The sequence below is a fragment of the Momordica charantia genome, assembly GCF_013281855.1.
Source record: "Momordica charantia cultivar OHB3-1 chromosome 9 unlocalized genomic scaffold, Mcharantia_2.0 BLBB01000009.1, whole genome shotgun sequence".
Classification (NCBI taxonomy): Eukaryota; Viridiplantae; Streptophyta; class Magnoliopsida; order Cucurbitales; family Cucurbitaceae; genus Momordica; species Momordica charantia.
The window spans coordinates 29,786,332-29,804,842 of record NW_028275167.1 but is presented as its reverse complement, the minus strand read 5'-3'; the positions used below and the strand labels follow the sequence as shown (position 1 = coordinate 29,804,842).

General features: G+C 37.8%; 4 protein-coding genes across 10 annotated transcripts; 3 read left to right on the top strand and 1 right to left on the bottom strand.

Annotated features, from left to right (window-relative positions):
• The first annotated feature begins 318 nt into the window (after nucleotides 1-318).
• LOC111017602 (ureide permease 2) lies at nucleotides 319-4,151 on the top strand. 2 transcript variants are annotated; one of them, XM_022293419.2, is made up of 8 exons: nucleotides 320-683; nucleotides 938-1,249; nucleotides 2,120-2,258; nucleotides 2,418-2,583; nucleotides 2,857-2,888; nucleotides 3,001-3,089; nucleotides 3,172-3,546; nucleotides 3,728-4,151. In XM_022293419.2, the coding sequence occupies exons 2-8, from the start codon at nucleotides 1,013-1,015 to the stop codon at nucleotides 3,911-3,913; spliced, it is 1,224 nt and encodes a 407-aa protein (XP_022149111.1). In that variant the 5' UTR covers nucleotides 320-683; nucleotides 938-1,012; the 3' UTR covers nucleotides 3,914-4,151. The 2 variants fall into 2 exon arrangements, with proteins under 2 accessions (XP_087974175.1, XP_022149111.1); XM_088118049.1 differs by lacking the exon at nucleotides 938-1,249 and having other exon boundaries at nucleotides 319-683.
• Nucleotides 4,152-5,933: 1,782 nt separating this feature from the next.
• LOC111017594 (Pentatricopeptide repeat (PPR) superfamily protein) lies at nucleotides 5,934-9,078 on the top strand. Its single transcript, XM_022293411.2, has one exon. It carries the CDS (start codon nucleotides 6,188-6,190, stop codon nucleotides 8,153-8,155), a length of 1,968 nt encoding a protein of 655 aa, XP_022149103.1. The 5' UTR covers nucleotides 5,934-6,187; the 3' UTR covers nucleotides 8,156-9,078.
• A 757-nt stretch (nucleotides 9,079-9,835) lies between these two features.
• LOC111017534 (uncharacterized) lies at nucleotides 9,836-15,058 on the top strand. 6 transcript variants are annotated; one of them, XM_088117190.1, is made up of 5 exons: nucleotides 9,836-11,633; nucleotides 12,027-12,286; nucleotides 12,371-13,067; nucleotides 13,366-13,545; nucleotides 13,778-15,058. In XM_088117190.1, the coding sequence occupies exons 2-5, from the start codon at nucleotides 12,199-12,201 to the stop codon at nucleotides 14,172-14,174; spliced, it is 1,362 nt and encodes a 453-aa protein (XP_087973316.1). In that variant the 5' UTR covers nucleotides 9,836-11,633; nucleotides 12,027-12,198; the 3' UTR covers nucleotides 14,175-15,058. The 6 variants fall into 6 exon arrangements, with proteins under 6 accessions (XP_087973316.1, XP_087973315.1, XP_087973314.1 ...); XM_088117189.1 differs by having other exon boundaries at nucleotides 9,840-11,367; nucleotides 11,477-11,633; nucleotides 12,027-13,067; XM_088117188.1 differs by having other exon boundaries at nucleotides 9,840-11,393; nucleotides 11,477-11,633; nucleotides 12,027-13,067.
• On the bottom strand, nucleotides 14,623-18,169 carry AFP1 (ABI five binding protein). Its single transcript, XM_022293321.2, has 2 exons — nucleotides 17,022-18,169; nucleotides 14,623-15,569 (listed from the first exon to the last, which is right to left on the bottom strand). Exons 1-2 carry the CDS (start codon nucleotides 17,782-17,784, stop codon nucleotides 15,157-15,159), a joined length of 1,176 nt encoding a protein of 391 aa, XP_022149013.1. The 5' UTR covers nucleotides 17,785-18,169; the 3' UTR covers nucleotides 14,623-15,156.
• Between the last annotated feature and the right edge of the window lie 342 nt (nucleotides 18,170-18,511).

The following is an 18,511-nucleotide window of genomic DNA, read 5'->3' as shown; positions in this document are numbered from 1 at the left end:
CGATCCTAATGCATCCCGACTCATCCCTAGGTCGGAACGTTTTGACTCCGCCAATCCCAACAAAATTAGTCACTTTTTAAATACAAGAATCAAGACGTTTTTTACCTATAAAAACTAAAAGGTAGAAAAGTACGAAAGTAAATATTATAGAAACAAAATCGTATTTAGACCTAAAATAAAAATTTTAAAACATCATCGGTAAAAACATGGTAATCGAAACATATGTTAAGTTTGTAACCGTCGGAAATTGGAATCTCCGCACCTCTTGCAGAACTCAACAGAAGGATAACTATCAATACACAGTAGTTGGAAAAGAATTTGAACTTTGTACGAAACTCGAATCTTTGACTTCTCTGTGCCAACCACGAAGTTTGATTGGGAGAGAGTGGCAGAATATCGTCATCATCAGCCAAAATAATTGCGTTCTACAGAATCATCCTTCGAGATTCCAGCCATGTGCGTGGATTTCCACAGTTTCCCTTTTGCTGGCCCCAGTCCATTTACAGTTAACCAATTTTCTTCTCCACGATAAGAGGAATCGACGTATTTCCAACGACTCCATGGTTTCTTTCAATCCGTTTCCCCCAATTTTTGAAATGGCAGTGGTTCTGTTCGTGGTTTGATTCGTTTGAAGCGTTCCCAAAGTCCACTGCGATTAGAGTACTGGACGTTTAATGCGATTGGTAATCATCTTCATAGATTGTGCCCTTTACTTTTCTTAGTGTGGAATTAGATTTTCTCTGTTTCCGAATCGGTTTGATGATCTTATTTTTAGGTTTTTCTACCATTGACTCTAAATTTTATCAGTCTTAGGTTTGTATACCATCTGGATCATTCTTGTTGCTGTTATTGTATTGATGATCTAGGTACTTGATCTCGCATGTTTTTCTCATTGGAGGAAAACAATGAGACTGATTATTATCACCATTCTCTGCAGGATTTCTTTGGCATTTCATCATTTATTGACTATATAATCAGAGTGTGGATTAATATATTCTTGGAGGTTTAGAACATGTATGTGGTCGAGAGTAAAGGAGGTGCTATAGCATGTATGCTGTTGGCACTTCTTTTTTTGGGAACATGGCCTGCACTCTTGACTCTCCTTGAACGACGGGGGCGTCTTCCTCAGCATACTTACCTCGACTACTCGATTACGAATTTATTGGCTGCTGTGATTATTGCTTTTACTTTTGGTGAGATTGGAAAGAGTTCACATGATAGTCCAAATTTTATCCAACAGCTTTCTCAGGTTGCTTTCCTTTATTTACCTATGTTGTTCATGCATCTGCGTTTGTTTATTTCCATTTCTAGGATTTTCGGCCAGTTACCATGTCACATCACTGTACATCTTTTGGCACTCATTTGATCATCTGATTTTGAACATTTTCAAGGGTTCGATTTGTTAAAACTCTGAAATTACTCTTAGAAGTAGCCTTTCTTCGAAATATTGTTCATTCAAAAGTGCTTATTAGAAGAAATATTTCACTTAAAAACACTTTTCGAGAAACCATCCCAAGCCCACTAGTCATGTATTATTGGTTATGGTAGGGTGAGTTTGACATATTTTTTAATTCAAGTACTTTTTTTGAGTAATCACTCCTCAAGGACATAATATAAGGGTGTCCTTTTTGAATAATGATCTCACAACGTTTCTTCACAAAAGATTTTTAAAGCAATCCTTTTTTTTAAATATTTTTATTTATTATCAAAGACCGTAGATTTTTTAAAAAAATACTTTTAAGGCATCTAAAATCACTAACAAAACTTTACTTAAACACTATAGTAATTTTCCAGATGTGCTTGGAGAAAAAGTACTTCTTTTTTTTTTTAATATTCGTGAGTGTCCGGGCTAGCTTACGCACACCTCGACTAATCTTATGGGGCAACCGCCTGACCCTACAACATTTGATGTCGAAAAACACATAAAAAATACTAATTTCTAAGGTAGGTGGCCATCATGGGATTTGAACTCATTCCCTCTTAAGTACCCTAGTCCCTTTGGACCAATGAGCCTTGTTTTAAAATCACTTTTTTCAAGAATCGTCTCAAACACACTGTTAATCACATGTGTAAAATTATGTTGTAATAGGTGTCTAATCTTCTAAAATGTTGTATGCAGGATAATTGGCCTTCTGTCATGTTTGCAATGGCTGGTGGTATAGTACTGAGTCTTGGGAATCTTTCTACTCAGTACGCTTGGGCTTTTGTTGGTCTATCAGTTACAGAAGTGATCACTTCAAGTATTACAGTTGTTATAGGTTTCTATCTCTGCTCCATTCTATTTCTTTCTTTTATTTGTCTATGTATGTCTTTCAGTGGAAAAGAAACTAACCTATCGATTATTAATATGTTACTCAAATATATATGTCTGGAATCTGATGGGATTCCCTCCTGGGGCATTAATTGATTTTTTTAAGGTACAACCTTGAACTACTTTCTTGATGACAAAATTAATAAAGCCGAGATACTTTTCCCTGGTGTTGCTTGCTTTTTGATTGCGGTGTGTCTTGGCTCTGCTGTTCACTCATCCAACACAGCAGATAACAAAGCAAAACTGTCTGCTGATACGAAAAAATGGTCAAAGTATGTCTTCTTTGCGTACCAATGTGTATAAACTTGTAAGATATTTTATTGTTTAGTTGATCTTGTGATCTTATTAGTATTACATAGTTTGCCTTGCTGACCACTGCACCAAATTTGTTTGTTTCATCGTTTTTGTGGCGAATTATATGCAGTTTGATTGGTTTCACTTTTTAAATTCGGTTTTTGAATTCGTTTTTTGTTCTTTTAGTAGAATGATTGACTATTCGTGTATATATGTTTGATAATATATTCTGCCTTATCCAATTTTGACAGGACAACTGATGTCCCTTCTATTTCGAGCAAGGGTAAAACTTCTGGAGTTATAATCTACTACTATTTTTTCAGTCATCCTTTATGAGCGAAATGGCAGTTTGGTTCTTTTGTTTTGAATTTTGACATGTATAGTTGAATCAACAGACTTGGAAAGTGCCGATTATTCTTCGCAAAAGGCAAAGGCTGGGACTGCAGACTTTCTTGTTCAGCTTGAGAACAGAAGATCCATCAAGGTATGTAATCCCACTGCAAATAATACTTGTTGCAGACCGTTGCTTCTTTTCCTCTTCTATTTTTAATGGCATATACTTGCAGGTGTTTGGTAAGAGCACATTAATTGGACTGTCCATAACTTTCTTTGCTGGTGTTTGCTTTTCTCTCTTCTCACCGGCATTCAATTTGGCCACAAACGATCAATGGCACACTCTAAAAGAAGGCGTTCCGCACCTGGATGTCTATACGGCATTTTTCTACTTCTCAGTCTCTTGTTTTGTCATAGCCATCGTTCTTAACGTCATCTTCCTTTACCGCCCTGTACTTAACTTACCGAAAACAACATTCAAGGCATATCTGAATGACTGGAATGGTAGAGGATGGGCCTTCTTGGCTGGATTCCTGTGTGGGTTTGGCAATGGTCTGCAGTTCATGGGTGGTCAAGCTGCTGGATATGCAGCAGCAGATGCTGTGCAGGTCAATTTTTTCCCCTATTTATTGACAACTCGATATTTACAGCTTCAATTAGTTCTATTTCTTTATCTGAACATGCCCTTGTGTGTATATTATGCTAATATGACCATATTAGATGGCACAGGATAAGTTTTAGTAATCTCATTGTTTACATTGCTGTTTCGATCTCGAATGGTTGTTTCAGGCGCTTCCACTCGTTAGCACGTTTTGGGGAATTCTCCTGTTTGGCGAATACCGTAGATCGTCGAAGAAAACGTATGTGTTGCTCATCAGCATGTTGTTTATGTTTATGGTGGCTGTTGGGATCCTAATGGCTTCATCAGGACATAGAAATAGAAATGAGAGTAGTGCTACAAAATCTTCTGGATAACTGTGTGAAAACACATCTTTTTTAACCAGTTAGAAGGCAATCACAGCTGCTCATATATTGTAGAAATTGTTTCTTGTAGAGTAATAATGTTTTGGAAACTTCCGTATGTATACACAGTTTATTCACATAAAAGGGATTGGTTTCCTATTTGTACCCAAAATATGAAAAGATTTGCATGGACGATTATTTTGAAACATTTTTCAATGCAATGAAGTATATATTTGACGCTTGGCGATGATATGATATAATTATTGAGATGCCAATTTGATATGGTCTCCAATTCATTGGAATTTTAGTTTTATAGTTTCTAACTCTAACGACATCTATTTGACCTTATTCAAAGTGGATGATTTGGTTCCTATGAACTTTAGAAGAATAAATTTCAAATATTTTCTATTTTTTTAATTATATTTGAAACATATCAAAATATTTTTATTGGGGTTTTCTAGAGCTGTCTCGATGTATGATAACAACTAATAATAAGGAAAAAAAATATCCTCGAGTAAGCTATATCAATTTTCACCCAAAACTTTCATTTATTACCTTTTTTATAATTTTGTGCAAAAATAATTCACACCCTCCTAAATTTAAAAGGATAGGCTTTTGTTATGCCACTAAAATTACTCGGTTAGTAGTCTAAATAACTTACCTACTAATTTAACAAAAAAAAAGTAAAAATTTCTAAAAATTTATTAATTTCTGATGAGATCAAACTTTGCATAAGATCAAGATAATTGAATGACTCTCTCGAAACTCCCCATTTCAAAAAAGAAAAAGAAAAATCATTTTTTTCGTTAAATCCTAAATTTTATATTTGACATATGTTTGACAATTTAATTAACACAGGAAGATACTTTTTTAGTCATTCAAGTAGACACTTGCCATTTGGTATAATTGGATAAAATTGAAACTTGAGGTGAAAATTGATCTGGTTAAATCCGGGATTTTTCTAAATTTAGAAAGCAGGTAAATATCAAAGTGAGTATAGCTAATTGACATATTCCTCGTGTTAAAAGAAAAAAGGCAATCAAAACTTTAAATAATTTAAAGTAAAAGCTATTTGTACTCAAAAAAAACAAACAAACACAACAAAATAAGGGGTTATTAATCTATTTAGATATCATAATTACATAAAAATGATGTAAAAATATAGAATTTACACTTTTGAGATGATACTCATAACACAAATTACTAATACATTCATAGATCTATCTCAATATTAAATAATTATTAAAATATATAATTGGTAAATTGGGAGGTCAAATCACGTGCTAATGATACTCTCCAAAACTAAAAAATCCCAAAACCCCCCAAAAACCATCCATTTTCGAAACACACCCTTTCTTCTTCCTCGTTTTTCTTTTCTTCCTCCGACCGTCGGTTTTCCTTCCTCTTACCCTTCGTTCATTTTCTCCGACCGTCCGTCTATGTCTACCTTCCTCTTCGACCGGCTCCGTTTTTTTTTTTTGTCGTAAGAGCATTTCATCTTCGACCGCCTTCGAAAGGAGATTTCTGGAGACGCCTGCCTGTCTTCATCTCCGGCCGCCTCCATTTTTCTCAGTCGCCATAGCAGTTCATCTCCAGATTGAAAGGTTTGCATTCCAACAGATGTTTTCAATTTCTGATTTTGTGTGAAATATTGTATATATAGGGATATATATTATAGTGATTTGATTATGATATATCTTATAACTCAACTTATATATATACGGATATACGGATATATACTAGTGATTTTAAATGTATATATGCAGATATACAAATGGATATATACTTTGATTTTGAATATATATTTAGTGAGACTCCAAAAGATGCTTTTGTGATTTTGAATTGTGAGTGAATTAAAGAATTTGTGTTGAAAATTAGTATGAGTCCTCGATTATGATAATATTTTATGAAATTAAATTTTTTATATTTAAAAAAAATAAATAACTATAATAAATATAAATAAAAGTGTAAAATTAAAAAAATTTAGATACTTGTAAATAAATTTCTAAATCAACCTTATTATCTCCGAAAACAATTTGAAAGCCCATAAAAAAAATGTACCCAGTCGATAAAACCTCCCTCCTGGTCCAGTCTCCAGACTCCATGGACGAAGGTCATCATAAGGTTGCGTAAACGACGAAGGAATCTCCAGCCGCTAAAATTGCGAAGGTAAGACCATGAGAATATATCGATATTTTCAAAAAAATATTTGGGAATTCGATATCGACTGTAGAAGAATTGGAGCAGCTTTCGATCAGGGAGGAAGGATTGAATGTTGATTGAAGAATGTGGAAAACAGCTCTGTATTCGATTCCTCGCAGGTCATTTTCCTCTGCACCAGAAATTCCAACTCTCTACTCCTTCCTCCAACCCTCCCTTTTTGCCCTCAAGAGAACCCCATTATCGTCATCTCAAGAATCCACCGACCTCCGTCAGAATCCAACTCCTCAAACTTTAACTCCAGATCGCGTCGCCGCCGTAGAAACAACCCTCCATAAGTCCCTCCTCACCAGCGACACTGATGAGGCGTGGAAATCCTTCAAATTGCTCACGAGAAGCTCTGCTTTCCCATGTAAGTCTCTCACTAATTCGCTTATTGCCCACTTGTCCTCAATCGGGGACGTTCATAATCTGAAAAGAGCCTTTGCATCTGTGGTGTTTGTTATTGAGAAGAAACCTGAACTATTGGAGTTTGAGTCTGTTAAAACCCTATTGGCTTCTATGAAATGTGCCAACACTGCTGCCCCTGCTCTTTCTTTGATCAAATGCATGTTTAAGAATAGGTGCTTTGTTCCTTTTAGTGTCTGGGGCAATGAACTTGTTGATATTTGCAGACAGAGTGGTAGTTTGATTCCCTTTTTAAGAGTATTTGAAGAGAACTGTAGGATTGCTTTAGATGAGAGGTTGGATTTTATGAAACCAGACCTCATTGCGTGTAATGCAGCACTTGAGGGGTGTTGCCATGAGCTTGAATCTGTAATGGATGCTGAGAAAGTTGTTGAAACAATGTCACTTTTGAATCTTCGGCCTGATGAAGCGAGTTTTGGTGCTCTTGCTTATTTGTATGCATTGAAGGGGCTTGAACAGAAGATAATGGAGTTAGAAGGTTTGATGGGAAGTTTTGGTTTTGCGTGTAAAAGTTTCTTCTTTGCTAATTTGGTTGGTGCATACGTTAATTCAGGCAACTTTGCTGCTGTTTCAAGGACTATGTTGCGCAGTTTGAAAGATGAACGTGGAGCACATGTAAATTTTGGTGAAAGAACATATATGGAAGTGGTTAAGGGCTTTGTTCAAAGTGGAAATCTGAAGGAATTGTCTGCATTGATTGTTGATGCCCAGAATTTGGAGTCTTCATCAGAGGTTGATGGATCTATTGGATTTGGTATCATTAATGCATGTGTTAATATTGGACGGTTAGATAAGGCGCACAGCATTCTGAACGAGATCAATTCCCAGGGAGTTCCTCTGGGCCTTGGAGTCTATCTGCCAATCTTGAAGGCTTACCAGAAGGAGCATCGAACAGCTGAAGCCACCCAATTAATCATGGATATCAGCAGTTCTGGGCTTCAGTTGGATGCAGAGAGTTACGATGCTCTAATAGAGGCATCGATGTCGAGCCAAGATTTTCAGTCAGCTTTTGCTTTGTTCAGGAGTATGAGAGAAACAAGGAAATCTGACACGAGGGCTAGTTATCTAACTATTATGACTGGCTTGATGGAGAACCATAGGCCTGAGTTGATGGCAGCCTTCTTAGATGAAGTTGTTGAGGACCCTCTTGTTGAAGTCGGAACTCATGATTGGAACTCAATTATTCATGCCTTTTGCAAAGCTGGAAGGCTCGAGGATGCAAGGAGAACATTCCGAAGGATGAAATTCCTGCAGTTTGAACCGAATGAACAGACCTTCTTGTCCCTTATTAATGGCTATGTGTCTGCAGAGAGATATTTCTGTGTTCTGATGCTGTGGCACGAAGTTAAGTGGAAGGTTACAACAGATGGGGAGAGAGGTATCAAACTCGATAGCAACTTGGTCGATGCATTTCTGTATGCTTTGGTCAAGGGAGGTTTCTTTGATTCCGTGATGCAAGTCGTTGAAAAAACTAAGGATACGAAGATCTTCGTTGATAAGTGGAAATATAAGCAAGCATTCATGGAGACCCATAAGAAACTCAAAGTGGCAAAACTGAGAAAAAGGAACTACAGGAAAATGGAATCACTAATAGCTTTCAAGAACTGGGCTGGTCTGAATGCTTGAAATTCGAAGCATCTCTGAGCATAATTTGCTGGGCTTACAGCTAATGAGCTAATTCTTTCTGGCTATGAAGAAACTCAAAGGAGTTGAAGAACTGGAATCTTAAAGTCTTGCATTCTTTTTAACATATTGCATGTTTTAGATGCATGAATTGGCAACTGGGTCACTTCTTATTCTGAAGTTTCCAGCCCCAAGCTATGGATTCCGCTGGAATTTGGAAAACTGAAGCTTCAACGAACATCCCGAAAGTTCATCATTGGCTGTTTTCCTTGGATGCTCTGCCGGGACCTCAATCACTTCATATTGAAGCTTCTTGTACATCAGAGGAAAAATTGTCTGCAGAGTGAGCTCCAATGTTAATGATAGTAATTTGAGGAACATCCACCCAGAAACTTGTAGCTTCCGAAAGTCGATGCACTGGAGGATGATCTGTTGGATGCAGTGAAACAGATGTTCAAACATGATTCAAATTTTTGGTGGATATCAATAAAACTCGAATCCAGTTGTAACTGTGTTAAGAATGTGACTAGACAGATTTCGCGATGCAGAATGAAGAAAAGTTAAAACATAATTGGCTTCAACTGAGGTTTGATCAATCTCCAACTGACTTGAGCAAAACAATATCAAATGAGTTAAATGTAGAATTTTGGCCTAATGATTCCTACTTTTCACCATCTCTACTTGAAATTCATTATGTTATTTGTAATTTTGATCAATAGAGTTAGCTTTCTGACCATAATCTTATTATTGGTACATTCGACTCTATTGATTATGTTATGTTATTTTGATCCATGGCCTAATGATTCCTCTTGAAATTCACTCCCAGACACACCCACCCTTAGATGGTTGATGTTAGATTCTTGAGTTTCAAGAGGGTCATGGATCAAACTTGGCTCTAGTTATAATAACCCATCATTCTATTTCTACTTCCGCATCCATTACATATTCATAGTCTTGCATCCCAAGTGAGATATTTCATTATTTTAAATTTGAATTCATGTTTAGCTTAGTTTTTAAAATATTAAAAAAGCAAAAAAGTTATTACAAAATTAGTCTGGTTTCCGTTGTGTTACAGTTATCTTTTGGAAATACCAAAAAAAAAAAAAAGGAAAAATACTCGGTCCTTGAGTTTTCAACTATAAGTTTTTTTAATTCCTGTGTTTCAAAACCATGCATTTTTGTCCTAGAAATATGTCTAAAATAGTACATCCACTAACAAATATGTAATGTATTTAACGAAAATTATAAACCAACTTTAATATGTCTAAGAAATCCATAAGAGCTCATTGATATACTAAAAAAAAATCAAAATTAATAGATCTATTAGATAAAAAAAATTTAAATTTTGTATCCAATAAGACTAACTCTTAATTTTGTATTTAAATTCGTAATATGATATTAAAATTCTAGAGACCTATTAGACACATAATTTAAAGTCTAGAAATTTGTTATACACTTTTAAAATTCTAAGATCTATTAGGCACAAAATTAAAAATTCGAATACATAAAACACTTTTCAAAATTTATGTTCATATTACACATTTTTATTTATTACTTTTAAAACACACAATTAAGTCACTAAATTAAAAGTTGCAGAACCTATAATTATAAAAACAATCTTTAAAGTTTAAAAACCAATTAAACACAAATATGAAATTTCTAATACTAAACTTGACTTTTTATTTTTGAGTACAAAAATTGGGTCCATTATCGCTAGGTTAAATGGGCAATCTAGTTAAATAACCTTTTTCAAATGCCCATTATGAAATGCCACCCCTCTCTTTGTAAACATTTGCTAGCATGAAAATACGTATTTGCCCTCTTCATTTTTACTCTCATTTATTACTCTCTTTATTTCCTCTCTCCTCTTTCCTCGTCACAAATTCTTTATTTCCTGAAAAATCTAACACTAACTTTCTCTCTCTTCTTTACTTACCATAAAAAACCTTAAATATTTATTGATATCTTCCTTCTTATCCCTCCCAAGCCACCTCTTCTCATTCCCATTCTTTTTTCTTTCACCTTCTTTGAAAAAACCAGCAACAAGTTACTCCATTTACGATTTTTTTCCAATGAGAGATATACGTCGAGAGCGAAAGCGTCGAGAGCGGGAGCGAGGGCGCTGAGAGCAGGAGCGAGAGGGGCGAGAGCGGGAGCGAGAGCGAGAGCTTTTTTTGTGTTCTGTTTTTTTCTTTTTTATTTGGGGGTTATGTTAACTCCTTGTTCTTTGTATTCTTTATTGAGTTTTTACCTCTCTTTTAGGTCTGTGGTGTGACCCCGTTTTTTGTGTTGTATATTTGTTATTTTGTTTTTTGAATTTTAAGGTCCGAGTCAAGATTGAGAGGAGATGAATGAAGAATAAGGAAGAGAGGTGAGAGAGAAAAATGCATGCCTTCAAAATCAAAACAAAAAAATCCAAAATCAAAGGAAAACAAAAAATCGAATGGGATGTGGAGTAGAAAAAAATGAAAGAAAGAGAGAAGGAGAGGGAAGAGTGCACGTCCTTGAAAAATCTCATAGTGAAAAAAAAATCAAATCACAGATAAAGGAAAAGAATCTGCAGAGAAATGGAAGGATAAAGAAGAGAGAGTTGAGAAGAAGAGGAAAGAGCAGAGAAAATGAGAGATAAAATAGAAAGAGATAATTTGTAATTTCACGCCAGGGTGACGTAAGCAAATTATTAGAAAACATAAAATTTGAAAGTTGTGATACATTTTATAGTTGGCGTTCAAAAGGCTCTTCAATCCAATTTTCCAACTTAAATGGCTAATACTAAACTTTAGTTTTATTATTAATAATATTATTTTGTTTAGATAAAACCACAACTAAAATAAAGTAAAATAACATGAGAAGTCGGTTTGTGTAAGAATGACGTGGCATTCCTGTTAGAGTGTGAGGAGCCTACCTGGTCGTACAACTCAGCAGTAGTGGGCCCAGCGGAAGGATCAGTTGAGGCAGGCGCGAAACGCAGCTATTGTTCTGTTCGTAACTAATCTAATGGCAACTGAAACCCGCGAGATGGGCGCATCGCCTTCCATCTTTGCCATTCTTCCCCTCCCCCAAACCCTAATTTCTGGGTTGGCGTTATTTCTTTTCCCCGTTTTTTTTTTTTTTTGTTGTTGTTGTTGTTGTTTTTGTTTCCTTTTCGTCTTCTCCCTGCAACGAATGATAACAAATCGCCTGCATTTTCATTCCTGGCGGGATTTTATTTTGCGGTATCTACGGATCAAACAATTTCACTGTTTGTTTCTTCCCCCCCTTTTTGTATTGGTTATGCAAGATTTACGTGGCTGGTTCTTGAAGATGATTTTGATTTGAACACAGGCTAGATTTCTATGGATTTCATGGATTTTTCCTTGCGTTGAGCTAGACTGGAGCCGCGCACCACCGCCGGTGCCGCTTCCGGCGAGATTTGGAGGTAACGGTTAGGCATCAGAGTTAATTGGAAAGCAAGGGGACGTTTCATGCGTTTCTGATCCAAGTGAGTTGAGTTTCTTTTTTTAACTTCGCTTTTGTTTACCTGAGGATGTATTTTCATTTAACATCAGTATGCATTGCTGAAAATTTGAAAATGGCTATATTTATTTGCCCCTGGCGTTTGTGTTTACTGGTTAATGAATCCCCCTGTGCTTCGTCCTTCCTCTTCTGTTTTTCTTTTTCAATAATTGAAAAAACGTATTCCATCAATTTTGTTGTTCTCTTAAATCGTAATGCTAAACAGCATTATTTTTAGTACAATAATATGTGGGTGGGTTTTCGAACCCATAAACTTTTGGTGGGGATATATGCCTTTAAAGCAAAATTTTGACAATTCAGAATATAAACATCTTTAAAGCAAAATGTTCTCTAATTATAGCTATTGAATTGTTTAAAGGACCAAAAGCCGCATGGATCTTGGAAAAAGTCCTGTTGCTCCTGATAGAAGCCGAAGCAACTCACATTTAGAAACGGATTCAGGTTCTATTGGTGGAAGTGGGTGAAGAAAGCTTAAAGTAGCGAAACTAGAAACTATTGAAGGCGAGAAAAGTGGGCATTTGAAAGAACATATGGCAGCGACGGGTAGAAGTGAAAGAAGTGAACATTCAATAGAACAGCCAGAAATAATAGACAGAAGTGATAGTAAAAATTCTGAAGGTACTGTTAAAGAGTTTCCACTTTCCCCAACCAAACAACTGGGGTATGGGTCTTCATCGTCTTTAAATTTGTTGGAATTATCAGATTTCGTTCAAGTTGACGCGCATATCAATCAATCTGAAGCAGGCACGATTTGTTTGGGTAATCCCGATCATGTTATTTACCAGCTTCAGTTTAAAGATGATGAGAGCGATGCTTCCAGCATCAGTTCTGCCAAATCAGAGAAGGGTAGCGGTTTTCAAGGTACATTTGCATCCCAAGTTTCTGACATTACCCCCGAGTCCGTTAGAAATGTTTTGTCCCCAACTCAATCCCCTCCTCTTCAGACGATGGATCGTGCGGGAGAATATGATCCATTTAGAATTCCGTCTGCAGTTTTCCAAAGAAGTAGATCAATCACTCCATTGGAATGGAGTATTGCCTCAAATGAATCGTTGTTTAGCATTAATGTCGGAAACAATAGTCTCTCCAGAGATCATGTGTTTAGGTTGAGTGATTTGGGTAAGCCTGACGAGTTGACAAAATCGGGCGAGTTGTTTGTGTTTAACCCACCACCTACAGTTATCACATCAAGAGAAACTGAAAAGAAGAGTGCTGAATTTGAAAAGGATACTAAAATGGAAGATACCGCAGAATATACCGTTAATGATAAAGAGGGTGTGATTACAAGAAGTCCAAGTGAGAGAAAGGGGACGCCTCCTGCAATATCATGGAATTCCTCTAACGTATCTCGGCACTCAGATAGAAGTCAAAGCAGCTCGAATTCCTTTGCTTTCCCGATGTAAGTATTTGCTCATACTTTATTGATAAAAACATCATTAATTGGATTTCTACTTCCCAACTTTGTGCTTGCTTGAGTATGTTTTACTAAGGACTTAGGATTCCATATACCCTTTCATAATGCCTTCCTAGCATTCTGCCTGATTAATAGGCATTCATACGGTTTCTTTTTAGACTACTATATTGTTTTCTTTTGTGTATCTTTTTTTTCTTTCACATCTAAGAGCACGAAGATAGATCCCATTATCTTGGCAAATGCTAATTAGAGTATAAGGGAATATGCGCTTTATGTGTTGCAGAAAGAAGAAGTGTGCATGCTCATCGTGCTACTGTTCCAACTGTAGTCAGGCGTTCTGCTACAAGCTATGGCCAAGTTGCTACTGTACATGGCCATGCTGCTGCTGTTGGAACTGTAGCAGGCCGTTCTGCTACTGTTGGAACTGTAGCCAAAAAGGATTGTCTTGTGATACCTCTAACATGTATGCTCCGTACTCTTCAACATTATTAACAATGTCAAAAGTGCGTCCAATAAGTACCTTTCTTTCAACCTCCTTATCTTTTTTCTTCATGACTTTCTTATGGAGCACTTACTTTACCAATTCTATGAGGTCGATGTTTCTTTGTCTGATCATTAATGTCATGCAACTTCGTTAATAGTGCTAGAAGACAGGCGGTATGAGCATCAAATTAACTAGTTCTCAATGTCTGCAGTTTGGCCGATGAGGAGGCGCAGGCTGGATCTGTGCCTGGGGATGCTAAAAAGAAGCACCAGGATACTTCAGGTGCTGCAGTCCCTTCAAAATCATCAGGGAAATCTTGGTTCCCCTGCTGCTATTCTCTTTCCTGTTGCACATGGAGTTGTTGTTCATGTTCTTCTTGTTGCAAATGGAATTGTTGTTCATGTTCCTCTTGTTGCAAATTGAGTTTCTGTTCATGTTCCTCTTGTTGCAAATTGAGTTTCTGTTCATATTCTTCTTGTTGCGCATGGAGTTTGCCTTCATGTTCTTCTTGTTGCACATGGAGCTGTCATTTTCATCATTGTTGCCATTTTAGTCGTTGTCGTCATTTTTTCCCTTCTTGTCAATATCGTCCTCGTTATTGTTGCTGAAAAGACATTGTCGCTGAAGAGATTGTCACACAATCTTTTTTCAATTTTTTACACTAGCCCTTTTAGGCGTTTAGAAACAGGGTGAGTAAAAAATATACCATATTGCCCCCCTTGCAAACTGAATCCCCGGTTCAGGAGTGCAGACAAAATCGTTCTTTGCAGTTTCAGTTATTTAACCACCATTTGGTAGCCAAGACATTACGCCACACCATAGACAGTTCTGGTTCAGCTCTGTTCTCCAACCCGCTGACAGTTGTTGTATTTGACCTAGTTTCTTTAATGTGTCGAGTCAGAACAGTGGTGAAACAGTAAGTCTGATACTGTAGTAGAATTTGCTTTTTTAGTTCACCTTTTACTAATGGATATGTTATGACAATGTCCATAATGAATGGAATAATTAAAAGCATTTTGCCATGCTAGAGGAGATCTGTTTGATTGATTAGCAGTGTATCAAAAGAGCAGCTTTTATTGCACCAGCAGACAATCAACACAATATTCAACATGTGGAAAAGCAATGCTCTTTCCATCAATGACTATGAAAATGCCATGATTTTAATGTCAAGAAGCAGGAGAAAGGAGAGACAGTTATGTTGGCGAGAGGCCCATCATTCATCGACTTCGTCGAAGATCGACACAGCATCCTCGTCCGCGAGATGAGGATCGATGCCTCAATCTGCATCAGAGAAAGTTTCAGAACAATTTGTTCTGAAAATGGTCCTGTGCTGCTGCTGCTTTCTTTTCTATCCAACTTGAGATACAAACGAGGAAGAAATATGAATGCTATGATCCATAATATCTCTTCCAGCTGAGAGCCATTCAAAAATCTCTTCAAGACATGACTCACTCTACAAGGTAAGAAAACAAATAAATACAATAAAAAAAGATTATCTCTTTTCATAAACACTAAGCTCTCTATGTTTCCTATTTGAAGGCTTCCCAAATGTTTGATGGGGCTGACTAGAGGATGGTTGGACAAACATCATCACAAAAAGGGGCCAGAATTGGGATTCACAACTATATGTCTCAGTGGGTGAGCCACATTTTTCCCACCAGCATGCTTCACAAACTCTGCTGGTGACAGAAACTTCCCATGGCACACACACATTATTCTCACTTCCTCCCCTTTTCCATACTTGTAGAGAATTCCCTCCACCCTTCTCCCATCAGGCCCATCCCCTATTGTGAACACACAAGGCATGTCTTCCATCGACGTTGTTCCTGGTCCCGTTTCTCTTCCCCTGTTCTCGCCCGAGTCGGGTTTCTTGGATGGATTCTTTGTCTCCGCTTGGGAACTGCCAGATGGGTTTTCACACATCTTTGATCCTGATGAACCCACAGCCTCTGCGTTGCCTCGTTCTTGTGAGGAGCTTCTTGCTTCGCCATAACTGCTCGATCCTGCAAGTTGAAGAACATCATTTCACGAAATAGGCACATAATCCCCCTTCAAAATGAACTCATTATGTTGCCGAGTGTTAGTTTTGAATATTCAATTCATTTTAGTCTAGATTATATGGCCAGGTTATAATGAGGAAATGGTGATGATAGATAAATTGTAGTTATTTTCTGAATCACTCCGACAACTTGATTGAATTAGTTTCAACAGTCTCCAAAAACCTTATCCAATGACCTTGATTTCTAATCTTTTGATACTAATCAAATTGAAGAAACTAAATACATGATAGGCTCGTTCTAGGTGGGGTTGTTGTCGTCGAAATACATCGACAGACCTACACTTCTGCTGCATATTGGAAATACACTTGTAGGCAGTACCTTTGGTGCCCCTAAAAGAAACATACAACTTTCTCCAAAAATTGCAAAGGAGCCCAGCATCTCCTGTAAATACTATTTCATTTCATTCTCCCTTCTCGATGGGGGATCTTCATTGACAGCGTTTACGACAGTGGAAGCTCACCGAGTCTAAGACAACCTCCACAATTGCCTTAAGAATGTCACTATTGGTGGAAGAGGGATGGTGTGGCTTGCTCAACAGTTCAAAATATAGGATGAAACTTAAATAATCAGATAGTTACTAACTGCAAAATAGGCCAATATTGCCATAAAGTTTACTGCAGTACTTCTCAGCCCTATTCAACTTATCATGTCTCACATTTCAATATTTACTACAATGTTTTCTTCTCACCAATGGTTCTGTTAAACATAACGCGAATGGTTCGACTTTCGGGCTAATTGTTCCTTGCACAGATAAAAAATGCTGAAATTTTCTAAACAAAAGCATCTCCAATCCATCGAAACACTTTGACATGAAACTCTCTGTCGAACATGAGTAACAAACAAACATAACCAGAAGCCCTAACCGAAGGTGCAGAGTGATATTTTGTGCATATTACATAGCTTATGCATCGAGAAAAAGAGCAGTAACCCAAATGTCATAAGAATTAAGGGGGGAAGGAACCTATGTCAGAAGTTGGGACCATCCAACAGAAAAATATCACATGGGGAACAAAGTTATCCATAAAGAATCAGTTACAGCAGAGATATAACGAAATATATCGACGCACATTATCAGAGAATGTGCAACCGTGGAAGAAAATTTTGCTTCAAAAAGCCATGGTATTTGTCGTTCAACACTCCACTTTATTTCACGCATGGGTTTTATTTTGCCTATGATCTAAAAGTACCTTCGAGATTATGAATTTGCAAGCTACAGATGAAATCCCATCATAAAACTAAGGCCATATTTTCTGATAAAACTATGTCAGTACTAGATCAAACAATAAACTACAGCTCAAAGAAGGTACAAAACAGGGTGGAAAACAGAAAAACAACCAACAACCATTAATGGCAAAAATTAAAGGACATGCTATTAGAAGGTGAAGAATGATTTACCTTGGATGTGTCTGCTGTCCAACTCCGACATCCCCGACGAGCTTCCACCTTGCGACTCAGCGGAGCACTGTGAAGCGGGCTGACCGACGCCTGGTAGACCACCACCTCCGGCACCGCCACCACCTGATGTACATCCTTTGCCTTTGGCCACCTCATCCACAATTCCGCCTAAGATAAGAGCCTGTCGAGCGGCTGCAGCCCACGTCGGCGACCCGAACGGTGGCGCCACCGCCGTGAAACCAGAACAAGGCCTCTTCTCTCTCAAATTCAACCCGGTAAGGCCATCAATTTCGCGTCTTTCCTCTTCAAAACACCCGCCGCTCCCCATTCCAATCCCGTCCTTATTCCTCTGCTTCTCAAACCGCCTCCTCTTCGCCTCCATTCGCCTCAAAGTCTGCAATTCCTTCCTCTTCCTCCACTCCTCCTCCGTCTCCGGCGGAAGAGACGACGTCCGTATCAACGCCGGGTACGACGCTGCTGCCGGAATCGAGCCCTCGTCGTCCCTCAAAAGGGGTATCGTACCCGCAATCGACGACGACCGAATAAGCTTCTTCGCATTCTTGTCAACCCCAAATCTACCCCCTAGAGAAAGCCCGAGATTCAGCTCAATCTCCTCTGCATCTTCTTCTTCATTAAACGCCGCAATACGGGCTTGATGAGAATTGCTACACAAAAATCTCTGCAGCAGATCTGTTGGGTATTTTTCAGATTGTAGAGGAAGCTTCTCCATACCTCTACTTCCTGCTTCGTTTGCTTCGCCCATGTTTCAATTCAAAACAAAGAAAATCAAAACTTTTGCGCACCATCACGATCTCGTTTAGCAAAACCCATAAGGAAGAAAGCAGATGATGAATCAAAAACAAATGGGGGGAAAATTAATACTCAAGATATAAGAGAAAACACATCAAAGTACAATCTTGGATCACATTCCCACAGAGAAATCAAGGGAGGGAAAACGCTAATTTCCATTCTGGGGGAAGAACAAAAATACGAACAGTCTTGTAAAAGATCTCCAACAAAGTGGAACAGGAAAAGAAGGACAACAAAGAAAGAAATAAAGAGAGAGAGCGCAAAAATAATTGACAGAAATCAGAGGAAACACAGAAGCAGAGAGGGAGAAAAGGAAGAGCTTTTTCTCTCCTCACCCATGGAAAATTAGTCGATTAAAAAAATAATAAAATAAAATAAAATATTAGTACCGAAAATACCCTCCAGGGGAGAAAAATGCCTGCAGGAGACAAGTGGCATCCTATGTCGTAATAGATCGACACGTGGTCCGACCTGACACGAAAAATTTTCCTCTTTTTTTAAAACACTCCGCTTTTGTCCTTTTGGCGTGCCTATCAACAATATTTCCCTTCGAGACACGTGTCGAAATTATGGCTATTAATCAGAATCGCCACGTGTCGGTCAAATCTCGACGTCTTGGCTATTCGACACGTGGGCTTACCGATTTGGGCATCGAAACGGTGTTTGGTTTCACCTCGCAC

What these genes read in the sequence shown, in the direction of transcription:
- LOC111017602 (XM_022293419.2), top strand. Translation starts at nt 1,013, where the DNA reads ATGTATGTGGTCGAGAGTAAAGGAGGTGCTATAGCATGTATGCTGTTG. An exon ending in TTATCCAACAGCTTTCTCAG is followed by an intron (nt 1,250 to 2,119) that starts GTTGCTTTCCTT and finishes TGTTGTATGCAG; the next exon opens with GATAATTGGCCTTCTGTCAT. An exon ending in AGAACAGAAGATCCATCAAG is followed by an intron (nt 3,090 to 3,171) that starts GTATGTAATCCC and finishes ATATACTTGCAG; the next exon opens with GTGTTTGGTAAGAGCACATT.
- LOC111017594 (XM_022293411.2), top strand. Translation starts at nt 6,188, where the DNA reads ATGTGGAAAACAGCTCTGTATTCGATTCCTCGCAGGTCATTTTCCTCT.
- LOC111017534 (XM_088117189.1), top strand. Translation starts at nt 12,199, where the DNA reads ATGGCAGCGACGGGTAGAAGTGAAAGAAGTGAACATTCAATAGAACAG. An exon ending in AATTCCTTTGCTTTCCCGAT is followed by an intron (nt 13,068 to 13,365) that starts GTAAGTATTTGC and finishes TATGTGTTGCAG; the next exon opens with AAAGAAGAAGTGTGCATGCT. An exon ending in TCTTGTGATACCTCTAACAT is followed by an intron (nt 13,546 to 13,777) that starts GTATGCTCCGTA and finishes CAATGTCTGCAG; the next exon opens with TTTGGCCGATGAGGAGGCGC.
- AFP1 (XM_022293321.2), bottom strand. Translation starts at nt 17,784, where the DNA reads ATGGGCGAAGCAAACGAAGCAGGAAGTAGAGGTATGGAGAAGCTTCCT. An exon ending in GGACAGCAGACACATCCAAG is followed by an intron (nt 15,570 to 17,021) that starts GTAAATCATTCT and finishes TTCAACTTGCAG; the next exon opens with GATCGAGCAGTTATGGCGAA.